At 45.0% G+C, this 23,143-nt stretch overlaps 1 protein-coding gene across 1 annotated transcript in view; it reads left to right on the top strand.

Annotated features, from left to right (window-relative positions):
• Window positions 1–12,045, top strand: part of SORL1 (sortilin related receptor 1) — a 115,585-nt gene extending 103,540 nt beyond the window's left edge. Inside the window, exons 42-48 of the mRNA XM_079954896.1 lie at window positions 1,450–1,569; window positions 3,067–3,231; window positions 3,768–3,942; window positions 4,288–4,394; window positions 6,327–6,519; window positions 7,645–7,857; window positions 9,096–12,045. Coding sequence (XP_079811022.1) covers window positions 1,450–1,569; window positions 3,067–3,231; window positions 3,768–3,942; window positions 4,288–4,394; window positions 6,327–6,519; window positions 7,645–7,857; window positions 9,096–9,163 — 1,041 coding nt within the window. The 3' untranslated portion in view covers window positions 9,164–12,045. The remainder of the gene's footprint in view (window positions 1–1,449; window positions 1,570–3,066; window positions 3,232–3,767; window positions 3,943–4,287; window positions 4,395–6,326; window positions 6,520–7,644; window positions 7,858–9,095) is intronic.
• The last annotated feature ends 11,098 nt before the right edge of the window (window positions 12,046–23,143 follow it).

Here is a 23,143-nt window from a genome sequence, read left to right as displayed (position 1 = left end):
TTATGAATGCGTACAAAGCACAAAATTTAAAACGCAGTATAAAAAAGAAATTTAACTAAAAGTGTTCATCTTGCAATAACATAAAAAGGAGAAATCCAACCTTACTAAAGTTGAACATCAATACAGGCTTGTGGATAATCATACCCTACACCCCCAATTAAGACCTAATCAGGAACATCTTTGTCTGGTGCCTGGAAGTTGGTAGCAGTGGCACCAGGTGTCTCTTTCTGGGGAGAGTGTTCCACGGTTTGGGAGCCACCACTGAAAAGGCCCGTTCTCATGTCACCACCTTCCACTCCTCCTTTGGAGGAGGGCCTCAAATGATGAACGTAGGATTTCCAGGTTTGTGGTACTTAAGTTAGTGAGTTGCTCAGAGCCATCCAATGAGCTTTATAACTCAGATTTGAACCTAAGTCTCCCATGCAAATAATAATAATAATAATAATAATAATAATAATAATAATAATATACTCCGTCCATCTGGCTGAGTTTCCCCAGCCACTCTGTGTGGCTCCCAATCGAGTGTTAAAAACAATACAGCATTAAATATTAAAAACTTCCCTAAACAGGGCTGCCTTCAGATGTCTTTTAAAGATAAGATAGTTGCTTATTTCCTTGACATCTAATGAGAGGGCATTCCACAGGGCAGGCACCTCTACTGAGAAGGCCCTCTGCCTGGTTCCCTGTAACTTCACTTATTGCAGTGAGGGAACCTCCAGAAGGCCCTTGGCACTGCATCTCAGTGTCCAGGCAGAACGATGGGGGTGGAGATGCTCCTTCAGGACTGAGGCCATTTAGGACTTTAAAGGTCAGCACCAACACTTTTAATTGTGCTCGGAAACGTACTGGGAGCCAATGCGGGTCTCTCAGGACCAGTATTATATGGTCCAAATTGTGGAGATTGGTTGTGAGAGATGAGACTTTCAGTAAATATCTGTTTAGTGTAAAATCCATTTGCTTGGATGTGCATTTGGTCCAGAGTTAATAGCCGGCAACCAGACAGAAAAGCCTTTATACTCTTGAAGATACAGTCTTAGTTGTCGAACAAATTGGCTCCCGAATGTCGAAAACCCAGAAGTGAGTGTTCAAGTTTGCGAATGTTTTTTTGAAAGCCGACGTCCAATGCAGTTTCTGATTGGCTGCAGGAAGCTCCTGCAGCCAATTGGAAGCCGTGCCTTGGTTTTTGAACTGTTTGAGGAGTTGGATGGACTCCCAGAACAGATTAAATTTGAGAACCAAGGTATGACTGTAATTCATTCCTTTTTAAACTTCAGGAATCAGTTCAGTTTGCCACGAAGACCACTGCAACTGTGGATGGCTACATTTATTTATTTTTTAATGGGTTGGAAAATTCATTGGATTTGTTTGCAAGATTTTAGGGTGGGGAAAGAGTTTCAACATGCTTTTCTTGCTTGCATCTCCCCCCCCCCGGCACCCTTCCTTTGGCAGGTATATGGCATATTTTATGCTACATCTTTCCTGGAGCTCTACAGGAATCCTACCAATGCCACCACCACACTGCACAACATTACAGTCATTGTCAACAGAGATGAGCAATACTTATTTCTGGTAAGGAGTGCATCGTTCATCTTCTCCCCCTCCCCGCTCCTGCCAACCAATGCAACTTGGGCTTTTGTTTATAAATTCAATATCAAAAGAGGGCAACTGATTAGGGAAGGGCCATAGATCGGGGCAGAGCTTCTGCTTGGCACGCAGACGATTCCCACTCCGATCCCTGACATCTCCAGATAGGAAGATCCACTGCCTGAAATCCAGGCATGCTGTTTTGCCAGGCAGTGTGGACAACACTGAGCAAGACTCCATATAGGGTCAAGTTCCTGTGCTCCTATTCTACTACTTTGAGGAAGCTGCCCGAACCACAAGGCGGTATAAATGTCACAAAGAACAATACGATATTCTCAGGGTTGCGGCTTATTCTCTTAAGGGCTAGTAGCCTTATACCCATTTAAGGTGTTCTAGTGTAAGCTCATAGGGGCAGATCACCTGTATATTTTTGCTTGGGCACCTCTAACATGTGCCACGTACACTGCATGCACAAGCATGCCTTTGGTGTTTTGGGAAGAGGCTCTTCTGAATAGGTTCCTTCTCTTTATGAGATAAAAGTCCCTAAACGAGAACAGCAGGGTCTTCTCTGTTGGGACACCGACACACATGTTGTGGAATTTCCTGCCCATTGTCATCACTTTTCCAGTGTCAGATAAAAACCTTCCTGTGTGAGAATGCTTTTCAAGCAGCTGGATTTTAAAGCTGAACTGAATTTCGTCCGGCAAACGTTTTGCTTTTTTTTGTGGGGAGGTGGGGTGGGTTGCTGTTTCACCTCTGCATGCAGACTCGATTGGCTTTGGTGCCCTTTATGGTCTAAAAGATGTTTGTTCTCCCTACTCAGTGCTGCCATTGTATAGAAGCATTATCCAGCTTGGTGCCCTCCAGCTGCTGAACTTCTAACTCATATCAGTGCCAGCAGCATGGCTGATGGCCAGGGATGATATGAGGTGTAGCCCAGCAACACCAGGAGGGTACCAGGTTGGCTGCCCTTGCCATAAAGCCATTCAGATTCGGTTTCAATCTTGTTTCCAGAGATATGTTCATTTCTGACACATTCCCTGGGAATGTATCTTAACAGGAAGACCTCGGATTTGGTTCAGACAGGCAGCCAGTGCAAGATCCTTAAGTGCAGGAGTTACATGCCTGCGGATGGGAAGCTCTGTGAGCAGCTGGACTGCTGCGTTGTGTGCTAGTTCCATGCTCAACATAGCCATTTTGCTGAAATGGCCTTGTAGCAAAATACAGAGGCGTGCATTTAAAGCAGTTCCCATAATCCGTGGCCACTGGTCTGGCTAGCTAGAGATGATGGGAGTCGTGGTCCAAAAATAGCTGGAGACCCAAGTTTTGGGAAGCACTGATTTGAAGTTACCTTCCCGGAGTCAAGTAACCTTTATTGAATCAAGCGGCTGCGGTTACTCTGTTGAGTTGTGGGTTATAAAAGGAGGCGGGGGACATGCTAGAAAGCTGTATAACCGACTAACAACTGCCGACCTCCTTAAGGTACGTGTGATATCCCCATACCAAGGGCCACCTTCTGATTACATCGTTGTGAAGATGATTCCTGACAGTCGCCTCCCCCCTCGGCACCTTCACTCTGTGCACCTGGCAAAAACCTTTGCGGTTATCAAGTGGGAGTCTCCTTACGATTCTCCTGACCAAGATATGGTGAGATTGTTGCTGTTGTTGTTGTTTTATTATTATTATTATATTGGGAAAGGATAGAAATCAAACACAAGCTAAATAAATGCCACTCAGTTCCACCAAACTTTTTCTAAGAGATGGGCTTTGGAGAGTGCTGGGTGGGGAGATGGCTTTCTAGGCTACCGTAGATTCCGGCGTATTAGGCAACTGGGCATATAAGATGACCCCCCCCCCCAAATTGGCAGCTGCCAATTCGGGGGGTCGACTTATACGCCCAGTGTTGGCTTCCTCCCAGCGCGGAGCGGAGCGGAGCCCGCTGCCCACTGCTGCTGCCCAGCGAACCCATACCCGGCGTATAAGACAACCCCTGACTTTTTAGAGGATTTTCTGGGGTTAAATATTCATCTTATACGCCGGAATCTACAGTAGTTATGGAGCTCTCCTTTAAGCAAAGGCCAAATCCTCTTGATGCTTCAGCTGGCCTTTAGCATTTCAGGCACTTAAAGGGAGAAGTGGGGTGTTGTGGGAGAAGGAGCAACTCACCATTCTGCTCCCTTCAGTTGTATGCGGTAGCAGTGAAAGATTTAATAAAGAAAACAGACCGGATCTACAAGGTGAAAACTCGCAACAGCACCGTGGAGTATACCATCAAGAAGTTGGAACCTGGTGGCAAGTACCATATCATCGTCCAGCTGGGAAACATGAGCAAAGAGGCCAGTTTGAAACTTAACACAGGTAAGGAATGTCCGAGAAAAAGTAGTGGAATAAGAGGACCGTGCTGAGTTTGTACTTCCTTGTTTCCCTCCCCAGCCAAAGTCTGCATTCCTGTTGTCACAAACCTGGGTGTGTCTTCCTCCTGTGCACTTGTAATTGTGTACTTTTTATCTTTCAATAAAGAAGAAGGCAAAGCAAAACCTGGGTGTTTAAGCCCCATTGAACTCAATAGGGCTTGGCTCTTGAGTAGATACGCTTTGGAATCCAGCGCATATTGCATTCTCTATCTATAGGCATTTCAAAGAACTGAGTGAGACTGGTGGACAGATTGCTACTTACCTAAATGTTTCCCTTCTTCCTTTGCAGTTTCCCTGGCTGCACCAGATGCCTTAAAGATTATAGCAGAAAATGACCACATCTTGTTGTTTTGGAAGAGTTTAGCCTTAAAAGAAAGTCATTTTAGCGAAAGCCGGGTAAGTTGCTATTGGAAGTTTGGGAGCAGCTCAGCTTGCTGAGAGAGGTTTCCATGGGCTGAGACAGATAAAGGCATCTCCAGCTTTCCAGACTGTCCCTGCACTTTTTTCCTCTATGCTGACTTCTCTCTATCTCTTTGATGTTTAGACTGATAAGTCTTAGGTTGCATCCTGCTTACAACTTTTTGCTCTTCCTCACACACTTTCTCTGGGCCTGGAGGTCTTGGATGTATCAGTGTACAGAGAACAAAGGGGCAAACATGGTTTCTTTGCTTCTCCAACTTAGATAGCTAGCACTGCAGAACTCTTTCATATCAATAATGTACTTCCTTTATTAAACAGAAGCTTTATTATTTTACACCATGTCTCACCATTACACCATGAATACCTTTCAACTGAGGGTGTGTTCCAAGCAAGGATTCACTTAACTAAGCTAACTTACACTGCTGCATATTAACTCTACATGCTAGCAGTTATAACCACACTCAGGGTGCCATGCTTTTTTTAACCACTCATTCTTTCTTGATTTGATTGACACCCTGCCCTTCTGCAAGTCCCCAGGGCAGCTTAGGGAAAGCTAAAAAACCCACAAAATGATAAAAGTAAAGACATTCACCATGTGAAAGCAGTGTAGCGGCAAACAGCAAAATTGAGATGAGCACAAAGCAGCATTTTAAAAAATGGACAGAAGATTGCAAAGCCTGCGAGAAAATACAAAAAGGCGTTTTCCCCAAGCCAAGTCCAGAATGTTCGAAGGCTCCAGCAAAGGGAACTGGCAGTCGATTTCTCCTCCCTGTGTCCAGGATCAGGTCAAGGGCCCATCTAGTCCAGCATTCTGTTCTTGCAGTGGCCAACCTGTGTGCAAGCAGGACCTGAGCCCAAGAGCCCTCTCCCTTCCTGTGGCTTCCAGCAACTGGTATTCAGAAGCATGACTGCCTCCAACTATGGAGCCAGATCATAGCCACCCTGGCTAGTAGCCACTGATAGCTGTATCCTCCATGAGAATTTGTCCAACACCATCCAAGGAAACTTGAAGCTATTGGCTTCAAGGGGATGGATGAGCTGCCTTGCCCCTCTGTTCCCTTTTTGACCGCTGCAACACAGCAGCTCTGAATGTTTTTTCCTGACTAAAATACGCCAGCAAGCTGTAGCCTGTGTTTTTCTGTTGCACTAGCGACAGTCCTTCGATTAGAGTAGTGAACTGGCGGTAGGGTAGCCCAGGTTGTGACTGCACTGCTGGTTACCCTGTCCTGTGCATTACTGCCAGTTCCCAAGAGGGGAAGGCAGCAGGGAACTCAGCACTGTGCAGGCAGAGCAATAGAACCACCCCAGCCGCACCCACACCAGGCTCTCCGCTGCCGTGCCCCTCTCCCCTCCCAGTAACCAGCAGCAACATGCAGCATTGGGAAGACATCTTGGAGATCCCAGGCCACAGGGAGGTTAGGCTGGCCTCAACCAGAGCCAGGGCTTTTTTGGCCGTGGCCCCGATCTGGTGGAACACTCTGTCACAAGAGACTAGGGCCCTGCGGGACTTGACATCTTTCCGCAGGGTCTGCAAGACAGAGCTGTTCCACCAGGCCTTTGGCCACGACACAGTCTGGCCCCTTCCTTCTGTAATCCTCATAGAACTCTAGCCCAATGGTTGCCATTAATTTGACTCTGAATTGATTTTAGAATGAATTGATTTTAGAATGTATTTCAATTAATTGATTGTGATTTTATGTAAACTGTGTTATTTTTACTGTTGTTAGCTGCTCTGAGCCCGGATTCAGCTGGGGAGGGCGGGATATAAATAATTTATTATTATTATTATTATTAGGTCCATTCATTTCAGTGGACCTGCTCTGGGTAAAACTTGATTTGGACACAACCCAATATTTCAACCCAGAACCAAATTACCTTGCTTTTTGTGTGTTTTGTGCTTAATTTCAGGGGTATGAAATACACATGTTTGACAGTGTGACAAATAGCACGTTGTACCTGGGCAATACCACGGAGAACGTCTTCAAAGTCTCCAACCTGAAGATGGGGCATAATTACTCCTTCACGGTGCAAGCAAGGTGTCTTTACAGCGGACAGGTGTGCGGGGAGCCTGCAACGCTACTTTACAACGAAGTGGGAAGCGGTAAGGAGAAGATCTCCCCCTCTGATTCACTTCTGCTTCCGTGTATTTTCTTTTCAACACTCACCGTGTTAACGTTTGGAAGCCTGGAACACTGCTGCTATCAATGCATATCTCCACGCGTTGCCCTTCAGCTAGATCTATCATCTTCTGTGCGCGTTTATGGGCAAATTATCTCGAGTACTCCGGTGTCTTCTTTCGGAGCGACTTAAGTTGTGTTTTCTGTGAGCTGCCAATGTACGTAACAGGGCTTGCACCCTATTCTCTTGAAACTGAAGTGCCTTGAGTTTTCAGGGTCCCTAATTGCTTAGCTCTGGAGCATACGGAACAACTCCTCCTTGGTGGTCTTTCCATATGCCTTCTCAAGACTGACCCTAGGAGCCGTTCCTCAGTGACTGACTCACCTCCTTTCATGTTAATTTGGTGGTTCTAGGATGCTGGAGAGAGAGACCCTGCTGCCACAATAGTAACAGGTCCTTAACTCTGGACCACCACATTGCTGCTTCCAGCCAAATAATTATCAGGCTAGAAGGACACCTGCCTTCAACTGGCCCTGCCCAGGGTTTTAGCCTTCCAACTTTTCATAACCATAGCAGTATGTGGAACTTTATAGCAGCATAATATGACTTTATTGCAGTTGTTCTGATGACTTTGTTGCTGCTGTTGTTTGCTTTATTTATATGCTATTGTGTTTGATATTATAATGATTGCAACATTTGGTGTTTTTTTAAATAATGCTACTATAAAGTGTTGTGAGCTCAACATTTGTTGGAAAAGCAGAATACAAATATTAAATCAAGCAGCTCCTGCATCATTCTGTGAAAATACAAAGTCTCGGTTGACATTATGGTGTAAACAACTGATATGCAGGTTGCAAACAATGGCTTTCATTCCAGCCGAGTACTTAAAACTCCACTGAGGCATGGAGTTCCCCAGGCTTTTCAGATCTGATATTTTCTCAATCTCACTGGAAATCTATGTCCTAATACTGCTGTTAGAATTCTCTTTACTAATACTGTATTATAGCAATTTATCTTTGTGAGATGCCCAGGGAACAGATGCGTGATGCTCGTATTTGTGTTGGGTAGCCAACAAATTGAATCACATTCTTTGTTTCTCCTTCTGCAGGCAGAGATCCTGCTGCATCCACCATGAGCAAGCCTACAGATGTGGCTGCCATTGTGGTGCCGATGTTATTCCTCTTGCTAGTGACAGTGGGCATAGGGTTTGTTGCCTTGTACATGAGGCACAGAAGACTTCAGAATAGCTTCACGGCCTTCGCAAACAGCCACTACAGCTCCCGACTGGGGTCAGCAATATTCTCATCAGGCGATGATTTAGGTGGGTGAGGCTGTTTTCCTAAGCCTTGGACTTAAATGGGTGGAATCTCATGAGGGCAACAATCGCATTAAGCTATAGAGGTTGAATGGGACGCGGGTGGCGCTTTGGTTAAACCACAGAGCCTAGGACTTGCCGATCAGAAGGTTGGTGGTTCGAATCCCTGCGACAGGGTGAGCTCCCGTTGCTCAGTCCCTGCTCCTGCCAACCTAGCAGTTTGAAAGCACATCAAAGTGCAAGTAGATAAATAGGTACCGCTCCGGCGGGAAGGTTTACGGTGTTTCCGTGCGCTGCTCTGGTTCACCAGAAGTGGCTTAGTCATGCTGGCCACATGACCTGGAAGCTGTACGCTGGCTCCCTCGGCCAGTAAAGCGAGATGAGCACCGCAACCCCAGAGTCGGTCACGACTGGACCTAATGGTCAGGGGTCCCTTTACCTTTACCACAGAGGTTGAGGGTGTTTTGGTAATTAGCCTTTGTGTATATTTCAATTGCAGCATTTACAGTTTGAGGGGGGCCCTCAAGGACCACCTCTCCCCATATGAACCAACCCAGACCCAGCAATTATTATCTGAGGCCCTCCTTCATGTGCCTCCTCCACAAAATGTTTGGAGGGTGGCAGCACGAAATTGGGCCTTATCTGCAGTGGCTTCCCGCTTCTGCTATGCTCTCCCCAGGAAGGCCCACCTGGCACTTTCATTATATATCTTTAGGTGCCACGGAAAGCAAAAACATTCCATTTCACCCCAGGCCTTAAACAATCTATGGTCTTTTAAACTGTTGGAGGGTATTATTTTTGTGACTATGTTACGTATTTTTGTGTTTTTATATTGTAAGCTGCTCTGCGATCCTCAGATGATCCTCAGTATAGAAATTTGATAAATATTAATAATGATTAATAAACAATATTGCTTGTAAGTTGCTATGGATTGCCTTGGGCAAGATAAAGCAACTAACAAATTGCACTAGAGCTCTCATGCCGGTAGTCAGAGAACGTTGGATACAGCCCAGAGAGACCAAAACATCTGCAATGGGAAATGATGGATTAAACATTAGGAGGAATTTCCCGTTGGTACAACTGTTGAACAGGCAGGTTCGGAAAGTAAAGGACCATGTTGGCCAGCTCTCCTGGGATCCCGAAGCAGAGGATTCCTCACGTTGACCGAGTGTTAGGCTGAGCGACCTTTGGTGTAATCTCCGAGTTCTCTGATTTCTTTCTGAAACGGATGTGTTTCATTCCAGGAGACGAGGACGACGAAGCGCCGATGATCACAGGCTTTTCAGACGATGTCCCCATGGTGATAGCATGAAGAGCGTTTCTGACTCTGGAAAACAAAATGGTGTAAATATTTTATTTGATAAAAAAGGAGAAAAAACACAGTCAACTGTTTATTTTAAAACAATATACAGTATATATATATATATATATATCTGCACTTTTGAGTTGCAATATGTTATTTTTGTATGGCCGGAAAAAAAGAAGAAGAAATAATTATTACACTTTGTAGTACACAGCTGTGAACTTTCAAACCAGGTTGATTTAGTAACAATTTCTGTTTCTTTGTTTCCCTCCCATTTCCAACCTTTAATTTAGTCTTACAAGGCTGTGCTTGCTGGGCATGCTTTTAAGTCTGTGAGATAATTCTCTCCCCCATCCCTCGTCCTTGTTGACTTTGACTCTGATCCTCTGAGAAGTTGTGCGTAGTCAGAGAGAAACCGCTTGATGCTCCTTCCAGCTTTGACATGTTACCATAGAGTTGGTTGTGAAGAATGGCAAACGTTTGGCTGCCACCGACATGGAAGCACCGTATTCAGCTCCCCCTCGTAATGTGTCACATTGGAAAGGCGTGTGACCTCTACCATCCCTTTCCCCATATCGCTAGCCCCCACTGTGCTGAGAAAGGGGCAGGTCACGAAGTGGGAGTCCCAGGACTTGGGCTGCAGCATGCCACTTCCCTCGCCAGTGCCCCTCTTTCCCGTACACAACTCAGTGGTTCACTGGCGCCACCTGGGATGCAGTAGCTGCTTCTGAGAGCCAGTGTGGTGTAGTGGTTAAGAGCAATAGACTTGTAATCTGGGGAACCGGGTTTGCCTCTCCGCTCCTCCACATGCAGTTGCTGGGTGACCTTGGGCTAGTCACACTTCTTTGAAGTCTCTCAGCCCCACTCAGCCCCACTACTCCTAAGGGTAGTGATAAAGCGGGATATCAAATCCAAACTCTTCTGTCATCACGCGGGCTGTTCGTCGGCTTCAGAGCTTGTTCCCCAGCCTGAACATCTTGGTTGTCGGAGGTAGGAACGCTTCTGAAGGCCAGTTGCTGGAAGCCACAGGAAGGGAGAGTACTCTTGTGTTCAAAGTCCTGCTTGCTGGTCTCCCATAGTCATCTGGTTGGCCACCACAAGGACAAGGTGCTGGTTTAGATGGGTCACAGGCCTGATCCAGCAAGCTCTTGTCAGGAGACATTTCCCAGCCTACTCTCCTGCTTTGGTTCCCTGATTTGCTGTCTCGGATCTTTTTGGGGGACCACAGAACTTCTACCTCCCCACTGGATAAGTTTCTGAAAGCCCACCTGTTCCTTGACACAGCTTCTGACCGTTTCCAACACTTGGCCACCCAGTGCGTAATTGGGGAACCCTGCAGTGTTACGCAATCACATCATGCATTTCCATTACTGCACATTACCAGGGAAGGGGGATGAACAGGGCTGTTTTCAGAGCTCTGTTTCTAGTTTGGATGAAAGATATTGTGGCAAGGAAGGACTGCTGAGAGGTTCCTTTGTGACCTTCGTTATATGGTGGTTATGCAACCGAAGTGGGTAAGGTGGGGCAACAACAATGTCTTGCCCATTCGCTATCTTAGGGCACACCCCTGCCCCCCAAATGCTGCTGCTACAAACCTCTCTTCATTTCCAGAGGTCTTGCATGAAATCCTTACCCAATTCCACGAGGCTAGCAACTAGCAGAACCACTTCTCTCAGGATCAGAGTCTAAACTAGCTTCTTTCTTTTTTCCTAAGAGAAAATTTTATTTTAATAAATTCAGGAAAATATAAATATATATCTATATATATCTATGAAGAGAGAGAATCATTCCTGAAGGTTTTAACATTGGCTTAAAAAAATATTTGGATCTTGTTTTATATGAGATTTTTTTGTTCTGTTTTATTAATTTATTAGGAAATCTGCTTTTGGTCAGAGTTCCAGAATTCTCAGTCATGTTGCACACTTATTGTGTGAGGAGATGTGCCACTTTAACCTTTTGCAAAATAGTCGTTTCTTCCCTCTAACCCCTTATGTGTCTTGTAATTGAATCAGGTATTACTGCCATAGTAAAAGAAAAGAAAAAAAAAATTTATCTTTCAATACTTTCCCATGCTTTAGGAGAAAACAAAACAAAAAAAGTGGGGAGGGGGTTAGAGTGTGAGACTTGTTGATTTGTAAAACTGAGGGCTAAAGTAGTTTCTGCAAAGCACTTAGTACACATTCACGGAAGCAAAAAAATATATACATATCTAGGCGCACAAAGGTTCATACACTGGTTAAATTTTCTGTTTGTGTGTTTTTAATGCAAGTGAAGATGATGAAGTCCTGAGTGCACCCCAGTGCAGAGGTAGCACCTCTTGCATGATGAGGATTCCCCATTCATTCTAATGGAAGGGGCAGTGTCCATGATAGACCACTTTCTGCAAGAAGAGCTGCCTGCTCCACGTAGGCCCTGTGCCTCCATATGCACTTGAGAAACTTCTGGATCAGGGTTAAACCCTCCTGCGTTTGTTTGTTTTTTTACATTCAGTGGGTTATGGGAATTTGGGGGCCACTTGCCACCAGCTTGGATCATTGCCAATAAGTGGGGGTTGCATCCAATGCAACGATAAGCAACCCATTCCATTAGTTCAAGGGTTTACATTTGCACATTGAAACTTCCCTATGTGCCCACCAAATCTGGGTTTCCCCTTCCAGCCCTCTGGGGCAGATTTGAGGAGGGAACATTGCATGTGTGTGTGTGTGGGGGGGGGGTTGGAATCCCCACATGCAACTGTAAATCCTTGAGGACAAAGGCATTGGGGCTGCTGTAGAAGTTGCAGACTTAGCATAGCTATGCAGCTTTGGCTCCAAAGCCAAATATCTGGTTCTCCTTGTCTTGTATTTGTGTGAGTTACAATGTAGATTCCATCATTAAAAAACAAAACAAAACAGTAGGAAGAAGGTATTGCTTAAGAATTAGGTGCCCTGCACGAAGGCTGCTAAAATACAGCTTCCCTGTGGCCCACAGGGTGCAAGCCCAGATGTGTGCCTGCTCAAAAGTTTCCTCTTCTTGCGTGGCCCTGTTTGACCTTTGGTGCAGTTCGGACATTTCCAAAGCATCCCCTGTACTGGAAGACCAGGCCTGTTTTCTGTCCTTGCGTCTAAGCCAGGGGCCAATTGCTGCCCTCTGGACCTCTCTATCTGGCCGTCAAAATTCTCTGCAGGCCTCCTAGTCAGCCACACCCCTACAGGCCCTGCTCTGCACCCTCCTTGAGTGTTTTTGCCTGGCTTGAATGTGATGTGTCCTTAGCTCTGTTCATGCCACCTCCTTGCTTGGATGGAGGATAGAGACAGGTGTGTGTGGAAGGATGCAGGAGGGTAGCCTAAAATCTAGAGGTGGACTCTGCATTCATTGCTCTGCCCAGTTATTCCAGGCTGAAAACAGTTCCTCACTCCTGATCAAATTTTAATGCATGGTACAAGTGCTCCATGGGGCGGCGGGGGGGGGGGGCACACCTGCAACATCCAGCATCATGTGACTATTCCCCCTTGTTCTTCTTTCCCCCCCTATCCTGGGGAATAAATAGTGCGATTTGGGCTGCCACATATGCAAGCATCCATGCTGAGCACTCACATTGCATGGATTATGTGCTATGGCGGGAAGCAAAAGTACGGGCCGGCTCTACCATTAGACAGAGGCTCTCACCACCCACTAAGTATTGAACTGTGGTTCTAAAAACTAGCATAAGGGGCAATGGGGTATTTTTTAACCACCTGCTCTGCCAAAACTCCTTTCAGCAGCCTAGGATGAGGGATTGCAACAGTCCACAGGCCTGTTGTGCTGCCATGGGTCGCACCTCCCCAAATTCTGCATATGCAAACCTAGTCGAGAAATTGCAAAGCTTCACATTTCTCAGATGCAAACATCCTTACCGGTTTGAACCAAATATATATATATACACACCGTAGATTCTGGCGTATTAGGCAACTGGGCGTATAAGACGACCCCTGACTTTTTAGAGGATTTTCCGGGGTTTAAAAGTCGTCTTATATGCCGGAATCTACGGTATATCTTTGCTGCATATAACTTAGTCTTCCTAGGGCTGGAGTGAATATCAAACTGGCCAAGCATGACTTGGATAAGCAATCTTAAAACTATTCCCACCACGCCTTCTCCATAACTGATTATTATTTCGCTGACAATGGTGGGCTTTCCCCTTCTGATTTTTGCTATTTTGACCTTTTCTCCTTCTATGAAGAAACACCTAACGGTTACATTTCAGTAAGCGTGGGAAGTTTGCCAACATTATACATACAGATGTTCTTCCCTTTTCAAGTAAACTCAGCAATAGCATGAAGGAGGTCAGAGGTATCCTGATCTTGTGACTCGATGGTCTGCTGTGTTTGAAATTGACCCCTCGTAGGTTATCTATAATGATTACATTGCGGGATGTTGGACTTGGATGAGCCTTTGGGTCCCTTCGAACTCTGCAGTTCTGTGATTCTTACACTAGATGAGTGGTCTTCATGGGGTTGGAGTTTCCAGACTGACTTTACTACCGAGGAACCCTGAACCCAGTCACATAAATTGGAGATGCGTTGCAGAGATGATGTGTTGGAAATAGGGTCTCGTTTCAAACCGGACGCTAGCAAGGGATGCCAAGAACTGTAATGGTCTTTTGTCCTATTGTCAGCATACCATAGCTGTAAAATAAGTTTTTGATGGTATAACCGGATGTTGACACACATCCATCTCCTTTGAAGTGCAGGAGCCTCACATAATAGAGAGACTTCAAGACATAGCTCTGGGATAGCTTAGCTGGTAGAGCGTGAGTTTCTTAATCTCAGGGCTGTTGGTTCGAGCCCCACGTAGGGCTAAAGATTTCTGTATTGCAGGGGGTTGGATTAAATGACCCTTGTGATCCCTTTCCAACTCTATAACTCTTATCTTAAAAAGACATGATTTTTTTTAAATGTATTTTTGCATAGCATGGAACAGCAGCTCGTTAAGTATAGCTCTGAAAGATATGATTGTTTTTTGTTTAAAGAAATTTCAAGCACCACACATTTGGAATCTCTGTATATAATTTTGTGGCACCGTTAATAATAATAATAATGAATTGTGTTTATACCCCACCTTTTTCTCCAAGGAGCACAAGGTGGTCCTACATGGTTCTCTCCCCTTCTTATTTAATCCCCTCAACAACCTTGTGAGGTAGGTTAGGCTGACAGGCAGTGACCAGCCAATGAGCTTCATGGCCAAGTGGGGATGTGAACCCTGGTCTCCCAAGTCCTTAGCCTAACACTCTAACCACTTCCCAGCAGATTTCAAACCTTAAAACAATTTCATGGCTGCTGGAGAACTTGAAAATGTGCCTAATAGCTAGCGCAGTATTTTCTACACTGACTGGGAAGGACTCTTCAGAGTTTTTAGACTGGAGTCCCTCCAGAGATGCCATGGATTGAAGCGAAGTTTGGTTGGCCATTTTGGGAACAGAACTAGATCAGCCATTGGCCTGATCCAACAGGGATCTCCTTACTTCCTTATGATTCTTCAGCATAAAGAGCTCTATCACTGACCCACGGCCCCCTCCTGAAGTTTAGGAGATTAATTTAGAACGCTGTGTGTGGCATTCAACTACGTTTTGCTGCAGAATAGACCCGTTGGAATTCTTGGACCTGTTTGTTCATGTCACTGTGTGTCTTCACTGAGTAAAACAATACCCATTTCTGGGAAAGAGGAGTTTAGGGACAAGGGGGGAAACTTTTGCACAAGCCAAGGGAGGCTGGAGGAAGGAAAGTTACAAAGGATGCAATATTTAATCCAAGAATAGGAAAGTGCAGGAAGGGAAAAGCCAGTTAAAAAAAATAAAAAATTCTTAATGTGACAGAGGAAGCAACGTCCTACACAGAAGGGACACTAAAGAGAAAAAGGAAATGAAGTTTAATAAGTGCATTTAACGTATAGTATCCCAATGGGAAGGGATGCGGGTGGCGCTGTGGGTAAAACCTCAGCGCCTAAGGCTTGCTGATCGCATGGTCGGCGGTTCGAATCCCCACGGCGGGGTGAGCTCCCGTCATTCGGTCCCTGCTCCTGCCCACCTAGCAGTTCGAAAGCACCCTTAAGTGCAAGTAGATAAATAGGTACCGCTCTGGCGGGAAGGTAAACGGTGTTTCCGTGCACTGCTCTGGTTTACCAGAAGCGGCTTAGTCATGCTGGCCACATGACCCGGAAGCTCTTCGCCGGCTCCCTCGGCCAATAAAGCGAGATGAGCGCCACAACCCCAGAGTCGGTCACGACTGAACCTAATGGTCAGGGGTCCCTTTACCTTTCCCTTTATCCCAATGCTGTACTATTGGAACTATGCTGGCCTTTCAATTCCTCCCCCCACAAAAAAGAAGAAGAAGAAATCTGTCCCAGAGTTTTCCCTGGCTGAGTTGGAGGCTGTCACCGCATCTTGTAGCAAATTTCACTATGCACCACATGAAGCCCTTCCGTAAGCCTCCCCATCTTTGACTTCGTTGGGTGACGACAGTTTTTTGTGTTACAAAAGAAGGGGGGGGGGGATGAGAATTCAGCAATTGTTAGGAGAGAGGCCAGCACAGGTAGCTTCATGAACCATTTTCAGCGTTTTGTCTATAAAGGACTGATGTTAGCGCATACTGATTTCTTGCCGCCTGATCCAGAGTCCTGTCTACACCCAGCACCAATAATCATTTTAGGTTTCACGGGATTTCACGGAGCTCACTCTCGACTGGGTTCCTCGCGGCAGTCTTTTGAGTTGTCTTGGTACTTGATTATCTGTGATTCACCCTCCCCTTTGGTGTTCCTTTTCCATTGGTGGTTTCCACTAGGAATTATTATTTTTTTGCACACTTTGGAATGAATTTCCTTTGTCTTTCAATGTCTGCCATCTTTCCCACTTGAGTAAGAAAAACGTAAACTTGAGTCAAGAAATAAAGTTGTTTGCAAAATAAAGAAGTATTGCTGATCTGACCTGTGTCCTGAGTTTAGTCTTAAATCAAAGGGAGCCACTGTTCGGGTTTTGCTTGGAATTGAGACCTGTTTATTGAGTCCATCTCAGTAGAGAGAAACTGGGGAACAAATTGGACGTGCTGCAGGCACACGATGGAGAAGAGGAATCGAACACCTCATATGCATTCACCAATGTTTTATTTGGCTTGGATGCCTCAAAATAACGACAACTACAATAATTTATTTATTATTTATACCCTGCCCATCTAGCTGGGTTTCCCCAGCCACTCTGGGCGGCTTCCAACAAAATATTAAAAAACAATAATTAATAAAATATTAAAAGCTTCCCTAAATAGTTCCCCTGGCTGGGCTTTGGGCTAAACTGCATGTTACGCTACAGTTTTTTGCAGCACTTGCCCAGCAGCCCCTTGGGTCTTGCAAAGCACCTTTAGAGTACTTGCAGAAGAGGAGATGGGCATGGAAGGGATTGCTGAACCTCAGGTAATCTAATATTTAATTGTTTTTTAATGGTTGTTTCCAATCCTATGTTTTTAGCTGTTTTGTTTTAGCTGTGAGCTACCTTGAGTTCATGTCAGAAAAAGGTGGGGTATAAATAAATAAGTTATCATCATCATCATCACCATAAACTCTTGTACTTCATTGGGATGTGCTTTTCGTTATTGTTCTTCATTAACATAAAATAGAACTACAAACAAACAAAATCAGAGTTACAAAACATAGGACTGGTACAGAGGTTGTACTTTCCAAATAAATAGCAGGTCATGTAGAAAAAAAATAAAATAGAAAAGCATCATGACAGCCAAATTTTGCAACTTGGTAGGGGAAGAGAGTTTTGTATACTGGAAATTGATGAAATCCCACTGAATGGTGCAGAAGGGTTCCAAGCCCCAATCGCTCTTAGAAATACGCAATTTTGAGTTGTTTGCTCTGCAAGAGCTGAGCCCACTTATTCTTGGACCAAAAGAGGAGGTTTCAGTTCTGTTGTGTCCTATATTTGGGGGCCAAATAAGTTCTTGCTGGATTCAGATTGTCTTGGTTTAAGCTGAGCTATATTCCAGTAGTGCATTTGGCAAATGTGGCTGGAGCAGAGTGATGCAGGATAAATTCATCTCGGAAGGCACACCTACCTAATTTGCAGTTTTTGAACCATTCCTGAACTGAAATAGCTACCTTACACATTTTTCACTTTTTCTAATTTTCCCCAGTGTTATTTACCCCACTCCACCCCACCCCATCTAAGTAACATGTACAAAAATGCATATACTGGGGCAAAGTGAATAAAAATGCACACGAGTGAAAGCAACACCAAATTAGGGTAAAATTGCTTTGCAAAATGATATTAGGGAAAATTGCTTTGCAGAATTGTGCATTTGGGGAGAAATTGCTTGTAAAGATGTGTATATTAGGAGATATTTGCACCAAGCAGCTGGCAATTTTTCCATATATATATATATATATATATATATATATATATATATATATTGCAAATTGATGTGGAAGTGTGATGAACTTGAACTTAAGATTGGAAAAATGAGAAACTGAAATTGACATGTTCTCACCCATACCTCTTGGAGCATCATGCCACAGGCCTCCCAACATGCCATCATAACAGCACTTGCATGCTACCATGAGAGTGTCTGGTCTGGCGAAGCACATGGCACAATCAGAACGTTAATCAAAATCCCCTCGCCCCGCCCCTTTCCTAATGGGCTTTTCATTGCTTTCTCCTTCCAGCAGTCAGCTCAAGACGACATCCTTGTTGTTGGGTGTTTGAAATGTAATTTACGGTATGCAAATACTTCGCAGACACCCACGCAGTTTGGAAGGGAGAACACCAAGGTATTCCCTGTGGATCGAGATAATGAGGAAGGAGCAAACTTGGTGGATGCGTGTTCACAGCTAGCATAATTGGGAAGGCACAACAGGAGGAAAACAGACATAACTAATTCAGCCAGCCAAGCTTGCTCTAAAGTGTGTTGCCGTGCTTCGTTAATGCTTCACTTGGGGCTAAATTTTAAAAGGAGCCTTAAAAGGCCCCAACTACTTACTGTACGCAGACCATCCTTTTCTCCCAACGGTATTTCAGAAGTCCTACAATCTCTGTTTTTGAAAATCCCTGTTGTGCAGATATGCCCCACACTGCACCGATCCTGTCTGCAAAGCCCTCTGGGTGCCACAGTTGTCAAGAGAGGGCTTGTTGAGATACACCACATTATCCTTCAATAACAACCCTCTAACCCTCTGAAATCTTAGATTTGTTCACACAAATGGATTAGGCTGAAGCATGTGGAAAGCAAGAAGAGCCCCAGGATAATCTGAGGCTTTTGATACCTGCCTCTGTTTTATTTGGGGGAGGAGGGGTAGCAGGACACATCAAACGTGTGTTTGTTTGTTTTGTCCTATACCCTGTTGTTTGTTTGTTTTGTCCTATACCCTGCCCATCCTCCCCAAGAAGCCCAGGGTGGCAAACAAATGCACAATTTAAAAACATTTTAAAGCAGTTATTTAAAACAAACAAAACTCCAAAAGCAGTTACAGTGAAGAACATCCTAAAGACACAGTTAAAATATATTCTTCCATCCAGTGGTGGGTGCCAGGAACAGTATCCTTCGGCCACAAAACGCCTGGGGAAAGAGGAATGTTTCTCTTTTATTCCTTGTGAAATTCAGTAATAATGAAAACCAGTTTTAGACCCATGGTGGGATAGGACGTGGCCTTTAAGGAGACACTAATGAAGCATCTCATTAGTGGTGCTAATTAGTGGATGCAGGTCTAAACCACTGTGCCTCTTGGGCTTGCTGATCAGAAGGTCAGCTGTTCGAATCCCCGCAATGGCGGGGTGAGCTCCCGTTGTACAGTCCCAGCTCCTCCCAACCTAGCAGTTCGAAAGCATGCCAAAAAGTGCAAGTAGATAAATAGGTACTACTCCGGTGGGAAGGTAAACAGCGTTTCCGTGAGCTGCTCTGGTTTCGGTGTTCCGTTGCACCAGAAGCAGCTTAGTCATCCTGGCCACATGACCCAGAAAAACTACGGACAAACGCCAGCTCCCTCGGCCTGTAAAGTGAGATGAGCGCCGCAACCCGAGTCGTCTGCGACTTGAATAACTCTTGAGTCTGGAGTAAATGTGCAGAGAACATGCATCATTATTTGGAATTGTTGCACAAAAGTACAATGGGGTAGGTCCTAGCTCATTGATATGGGTATAATCTGCTTTTTTTCTGGAAAAATAGGTGCCGCTACTCACCATGAAGTTGTTACAGTAAGTGTCACACTTTTTAACAAAAACAAAAAAAGAGGCGCTGGTACTGCATTCCATTGAGCACCCCCTGAAAATAAAAGTACAGTGGTACCTCGGGTTAAGTACTTAATTCGTCCCGGAGGTCCATTCTTAACCAGAAACTGTTCTTAACCTGAAGCACCACTTTAGCTAATGGGGCCTCCCACTGCTGCTGCGCCGGCGGAGCACAATTTCTGTTCTTATCCTGAAGCAAAGTTCTTAACCCGAGGTACTATTTCTGGGTTAGCTGAGTCTGTAACCTGAAGCGTCTGTAACCTGAAGCATATGTAACCCAAGGTACCACTGTACAATCATACCTCGGGTTGAAGTAGCTTCAAGTTAAGTATTTTCGGGTTGCGCGCCGCGGCGACCCAGAAGTAACGGAGTGCATTATTTCTGGGTTTCGCCGCTCATGCATGCACAGACGCTCAAAATGGCATCATGCACATGCACGGAAGCGGCAAAACACAACCCGCACAGTTGTGCAGTCGTGTGTTATGTTTACTTCAGGAAGCGAACGGGGCTCCGGAATGGATCCCGTTCGTATCCAGAGGTACCACTGTACTGGGTATAATCACACACACTGTTGCTATTCCCTCTTTCTGTGACACACACACACACACACCTACTTTTAACGCAGGCAATAGCTTTGTTCAAATAGCCCTAGTTCAAATGGTGCCCCTCTCCCCCATTTCACTTGTTGAGTCATGGCACTGATGATGTAAACTTTTCTTCAAACAAAAAAAGAAGGTTAAAGTTGGTGCAATGTAAGCTATGCAAGCCACTGTTCCTGGTTTTGCAAGATGAGCTTTTTATGCTATTGGATGCAGTAGTAGTTGAACAGATAGCTGAGCAGATCGGCCCATGACAGGACCCCAAGACTGCTCCCCCTTTCCCTCCACACAGCTGTTGTCCGAATCACCTGCCCCTAAATCTGACCCTGCTTGCTTTGGGACACCAGATTTGTCTTCAGATGCACCCTGGCCTTTTTGCAGCACTGCGTAAGGAAGTGCATGGATGTGAGAGCCTTTGCGTCGTTCCTGGCTTACCTTTCATCCCTCCCTGCAGATTGCAAAAGCAGGCAATAGAACAACTCCGGGAACACCCACCTCCTCAATATGTCTTTGTTCATGCAGAAGCTGAATCTGAGCTGGAGAAAATGAGGACTACAAGAGGGGCAACTTGATGTGCACAAAGGAGTAATCAGAAGCTGAAATGGAGGTGACGGGGGGGGGGGGTTGTGTGCAGAAAATGAGAAGGAGAAAGCATGCCTGCCAGTTTGGCACCGTCGACGTGTATGTGTGCGCTGTGTTCTTTTGACAGTCAGCATGTTGGATATATAACAAACCTTAAAAGCAGAGCAAAATTTGATCATTAGATTACAAGAAACTACCTTCCAACTCTGAGTCAAAGCAAGCGGAAAGCAGCGACTTGCTGCAAGTAGGATCGAGGATTTTTAAAAAGAGAGAGATCCTGGCTGATGTTGGGTGGCTCTTAACCTGCCAGGTGTGAGGCACATGGAAAATCGCTCTGTGCAAAGCCTGTATGTTAATTGCAAAAATCACGTACACATACGAGCAAGCAGAGATCTATGAATATATGCCCTTGGCTAGCATAGGGCAATCTCGGGTCTGGAAGAAATGCAAATGGGCAAAGCAAAACCATCATCAGTACTATATAAATTGACCTTAGAAAATGATGCCGTAGCTCACCTGCCAAATGGACCTCAGGCCAAATGTACAGAGACCAGCTGAGTTCATTGTTTGGGTAATCGGCTGGCGGTTTGGGAGCCAATTTCAGCAGGTGGTGCTAAAGAGCAAGGGAGAAAAGGACTCTTAACGTCTACTGAATGACCCAAAAACCCAACCTGATGTGATTCCCCTCAGCTCTTTGCCATTTGCCCAGGGCTTGGCTTTGCATTTTCTAAATTAAAATCAAAGCTCTCCTGTGTGTTGGACGGATTGGGGCAGTGAATCCTTGGCACACACAAAGCCTTTGGCTCACCCACTTTACTTGTTCCCAAATGAAATGAAGCCTACAAATGAAGCAAACTGGGTTACACTCATCTCTTGTTACTTTGCCATTCCTCCTTCCCTTCCCCCCACCCCACCTTTCTCTTCCTTTGTCAAACTGCTCCAGTATCAAAAATCGGACTAAAAGCTCCTTGAGGCAGGGACCAGATTTTGTATGCATGCGCTCTCTCTCTCTCTCTCTCTCTCTCTCTCTCTCTCTCTCTCTCTCTCTCTCTCTGTGTGTGTGTGTGTGTGTGTGTAAAACACCATGTGCTTTAACAGTGCTATGATATGTGAATGTCTCCTTTTCATTGTCAGCTATAGGGCTGCCATATATCCACAAATGACGTCCGGGGTGGGGTGGGGATTTCTGAAAGGCGGTGCTTTGTCCTGTATCTTAGGCAATTCCTTTTGGGGGGCATTTTTACTTTTTGAAATATGGCAACCCTAACTATGTATCTTGGAAATGTCCTTGCTTGCTCACTGTGCATTTGGAACCCCCTTCAGATATCACCACCAGATTTGGCACGATAGCCCCTGAGTTTGAGGAGAAGGCTTTTGTCTGATAAAATCGGATCCCATTTTGAATCAAGGTGGCAGGCTGACCTTTTCAAAACTGGGCTGATTTTCATTGCTGATGTTAAAACTGGGCTGATTTTCATCGCTGATGTCAAAATTGGGCAGATTTTAATCGCTGATTTCAAAACTTGGCTGATTTTTATCTCTGATTTCAAAACCACTGATTTTCTCTCTTACAATTCCTGAGCAATGCTGCTTACGAGGCTGCCACTGGTTCCAGCAACTTCCTCGAAATAGGAATTTAAGTTTCTAGGAACCTGCCATTTCTGTTTCTTGCTTAGCATTTTCTGCACTGACTGGCAGAGGCTCTCCAAGATTTCATGCAGGGATCTCTCCCAGCCCCACCTGGAGATGCCATCAGGGACTGAACCCAAAACCTCCTGCATGCAGAGCAGATGCTGTAGCAAACAGCATTCTTCCCTGTAGAGTTTTCCTATGTGTATCATTCTGTAAAGAGGGTTGATGACAGACCTTTCTTGCCGGGTGAAGTACAGATTTCATTGTTGTTTAGGAAATACAAAGGAACACAAGAAGCTGCCATGCTGAGTCAGACTGCTGGTCTATATAGCTCAGTACTGTTAATACTGACTGGCAGCCTCTCTCTGGGGTTTCAGACAAGCGTCTTCCCCATGCCCTACCTTGAGATGCTGGGACTTGAACCCAGGACTTTCTGCAAGCAAATCAGATCCCCTTCCAAGCAGCTTACAAAATATAAAATGCTGTTTCTCTATGGAACCAATTCAAAGCTGCAATTTTTAAATGTAGTATTTTATTTTATTTCTTTAAACTAGTATTTTTTTTAAGCACCCTCCAACTAAAAGTTTGGAAATTGACGACTGGTCACAATAAAACGAGGTTGGCAAGAGCATAAGGCAGGGTTACCCCACACTCTACCCCACTATGCCCCCCATTGCAGCATACCTCAGAAAGGATTGGGGGTGACAATAAAATATAAGAAATCAAACTTCAGCTGAAATCACAGCAAAAAGAAGCATCTAGGTAATGGCTCACTAAGCTACTGCAAAGGTTTTCTGTAAAAAGCACAGACGAAAGAAATCGCAAATGGTTTAAAACATCTTCAAAGTAAGCTTTTTAAACAACAGAGGACTGGGTCATACAAGATGGAGGGATCTCAAGACAAGGTTCTGCAGGGCCTGGTACATTTTTGCTAAAACAAATCAT

The sequence above is a fragment of the Podarcis cretensis genome, assembly GCF_951804945.1.
Source record: "Podarcis cretensis genome assembly, chromosome: 15".
NCBI lineage: Eukaryota > Metazoa > Chordata > Lepidosauria > Squamata > Lacertidae > Podarcis > Podarcis cretensis.
This window is presented reverse-complemented; position numbering and strand designations above follow the sequence as displayed.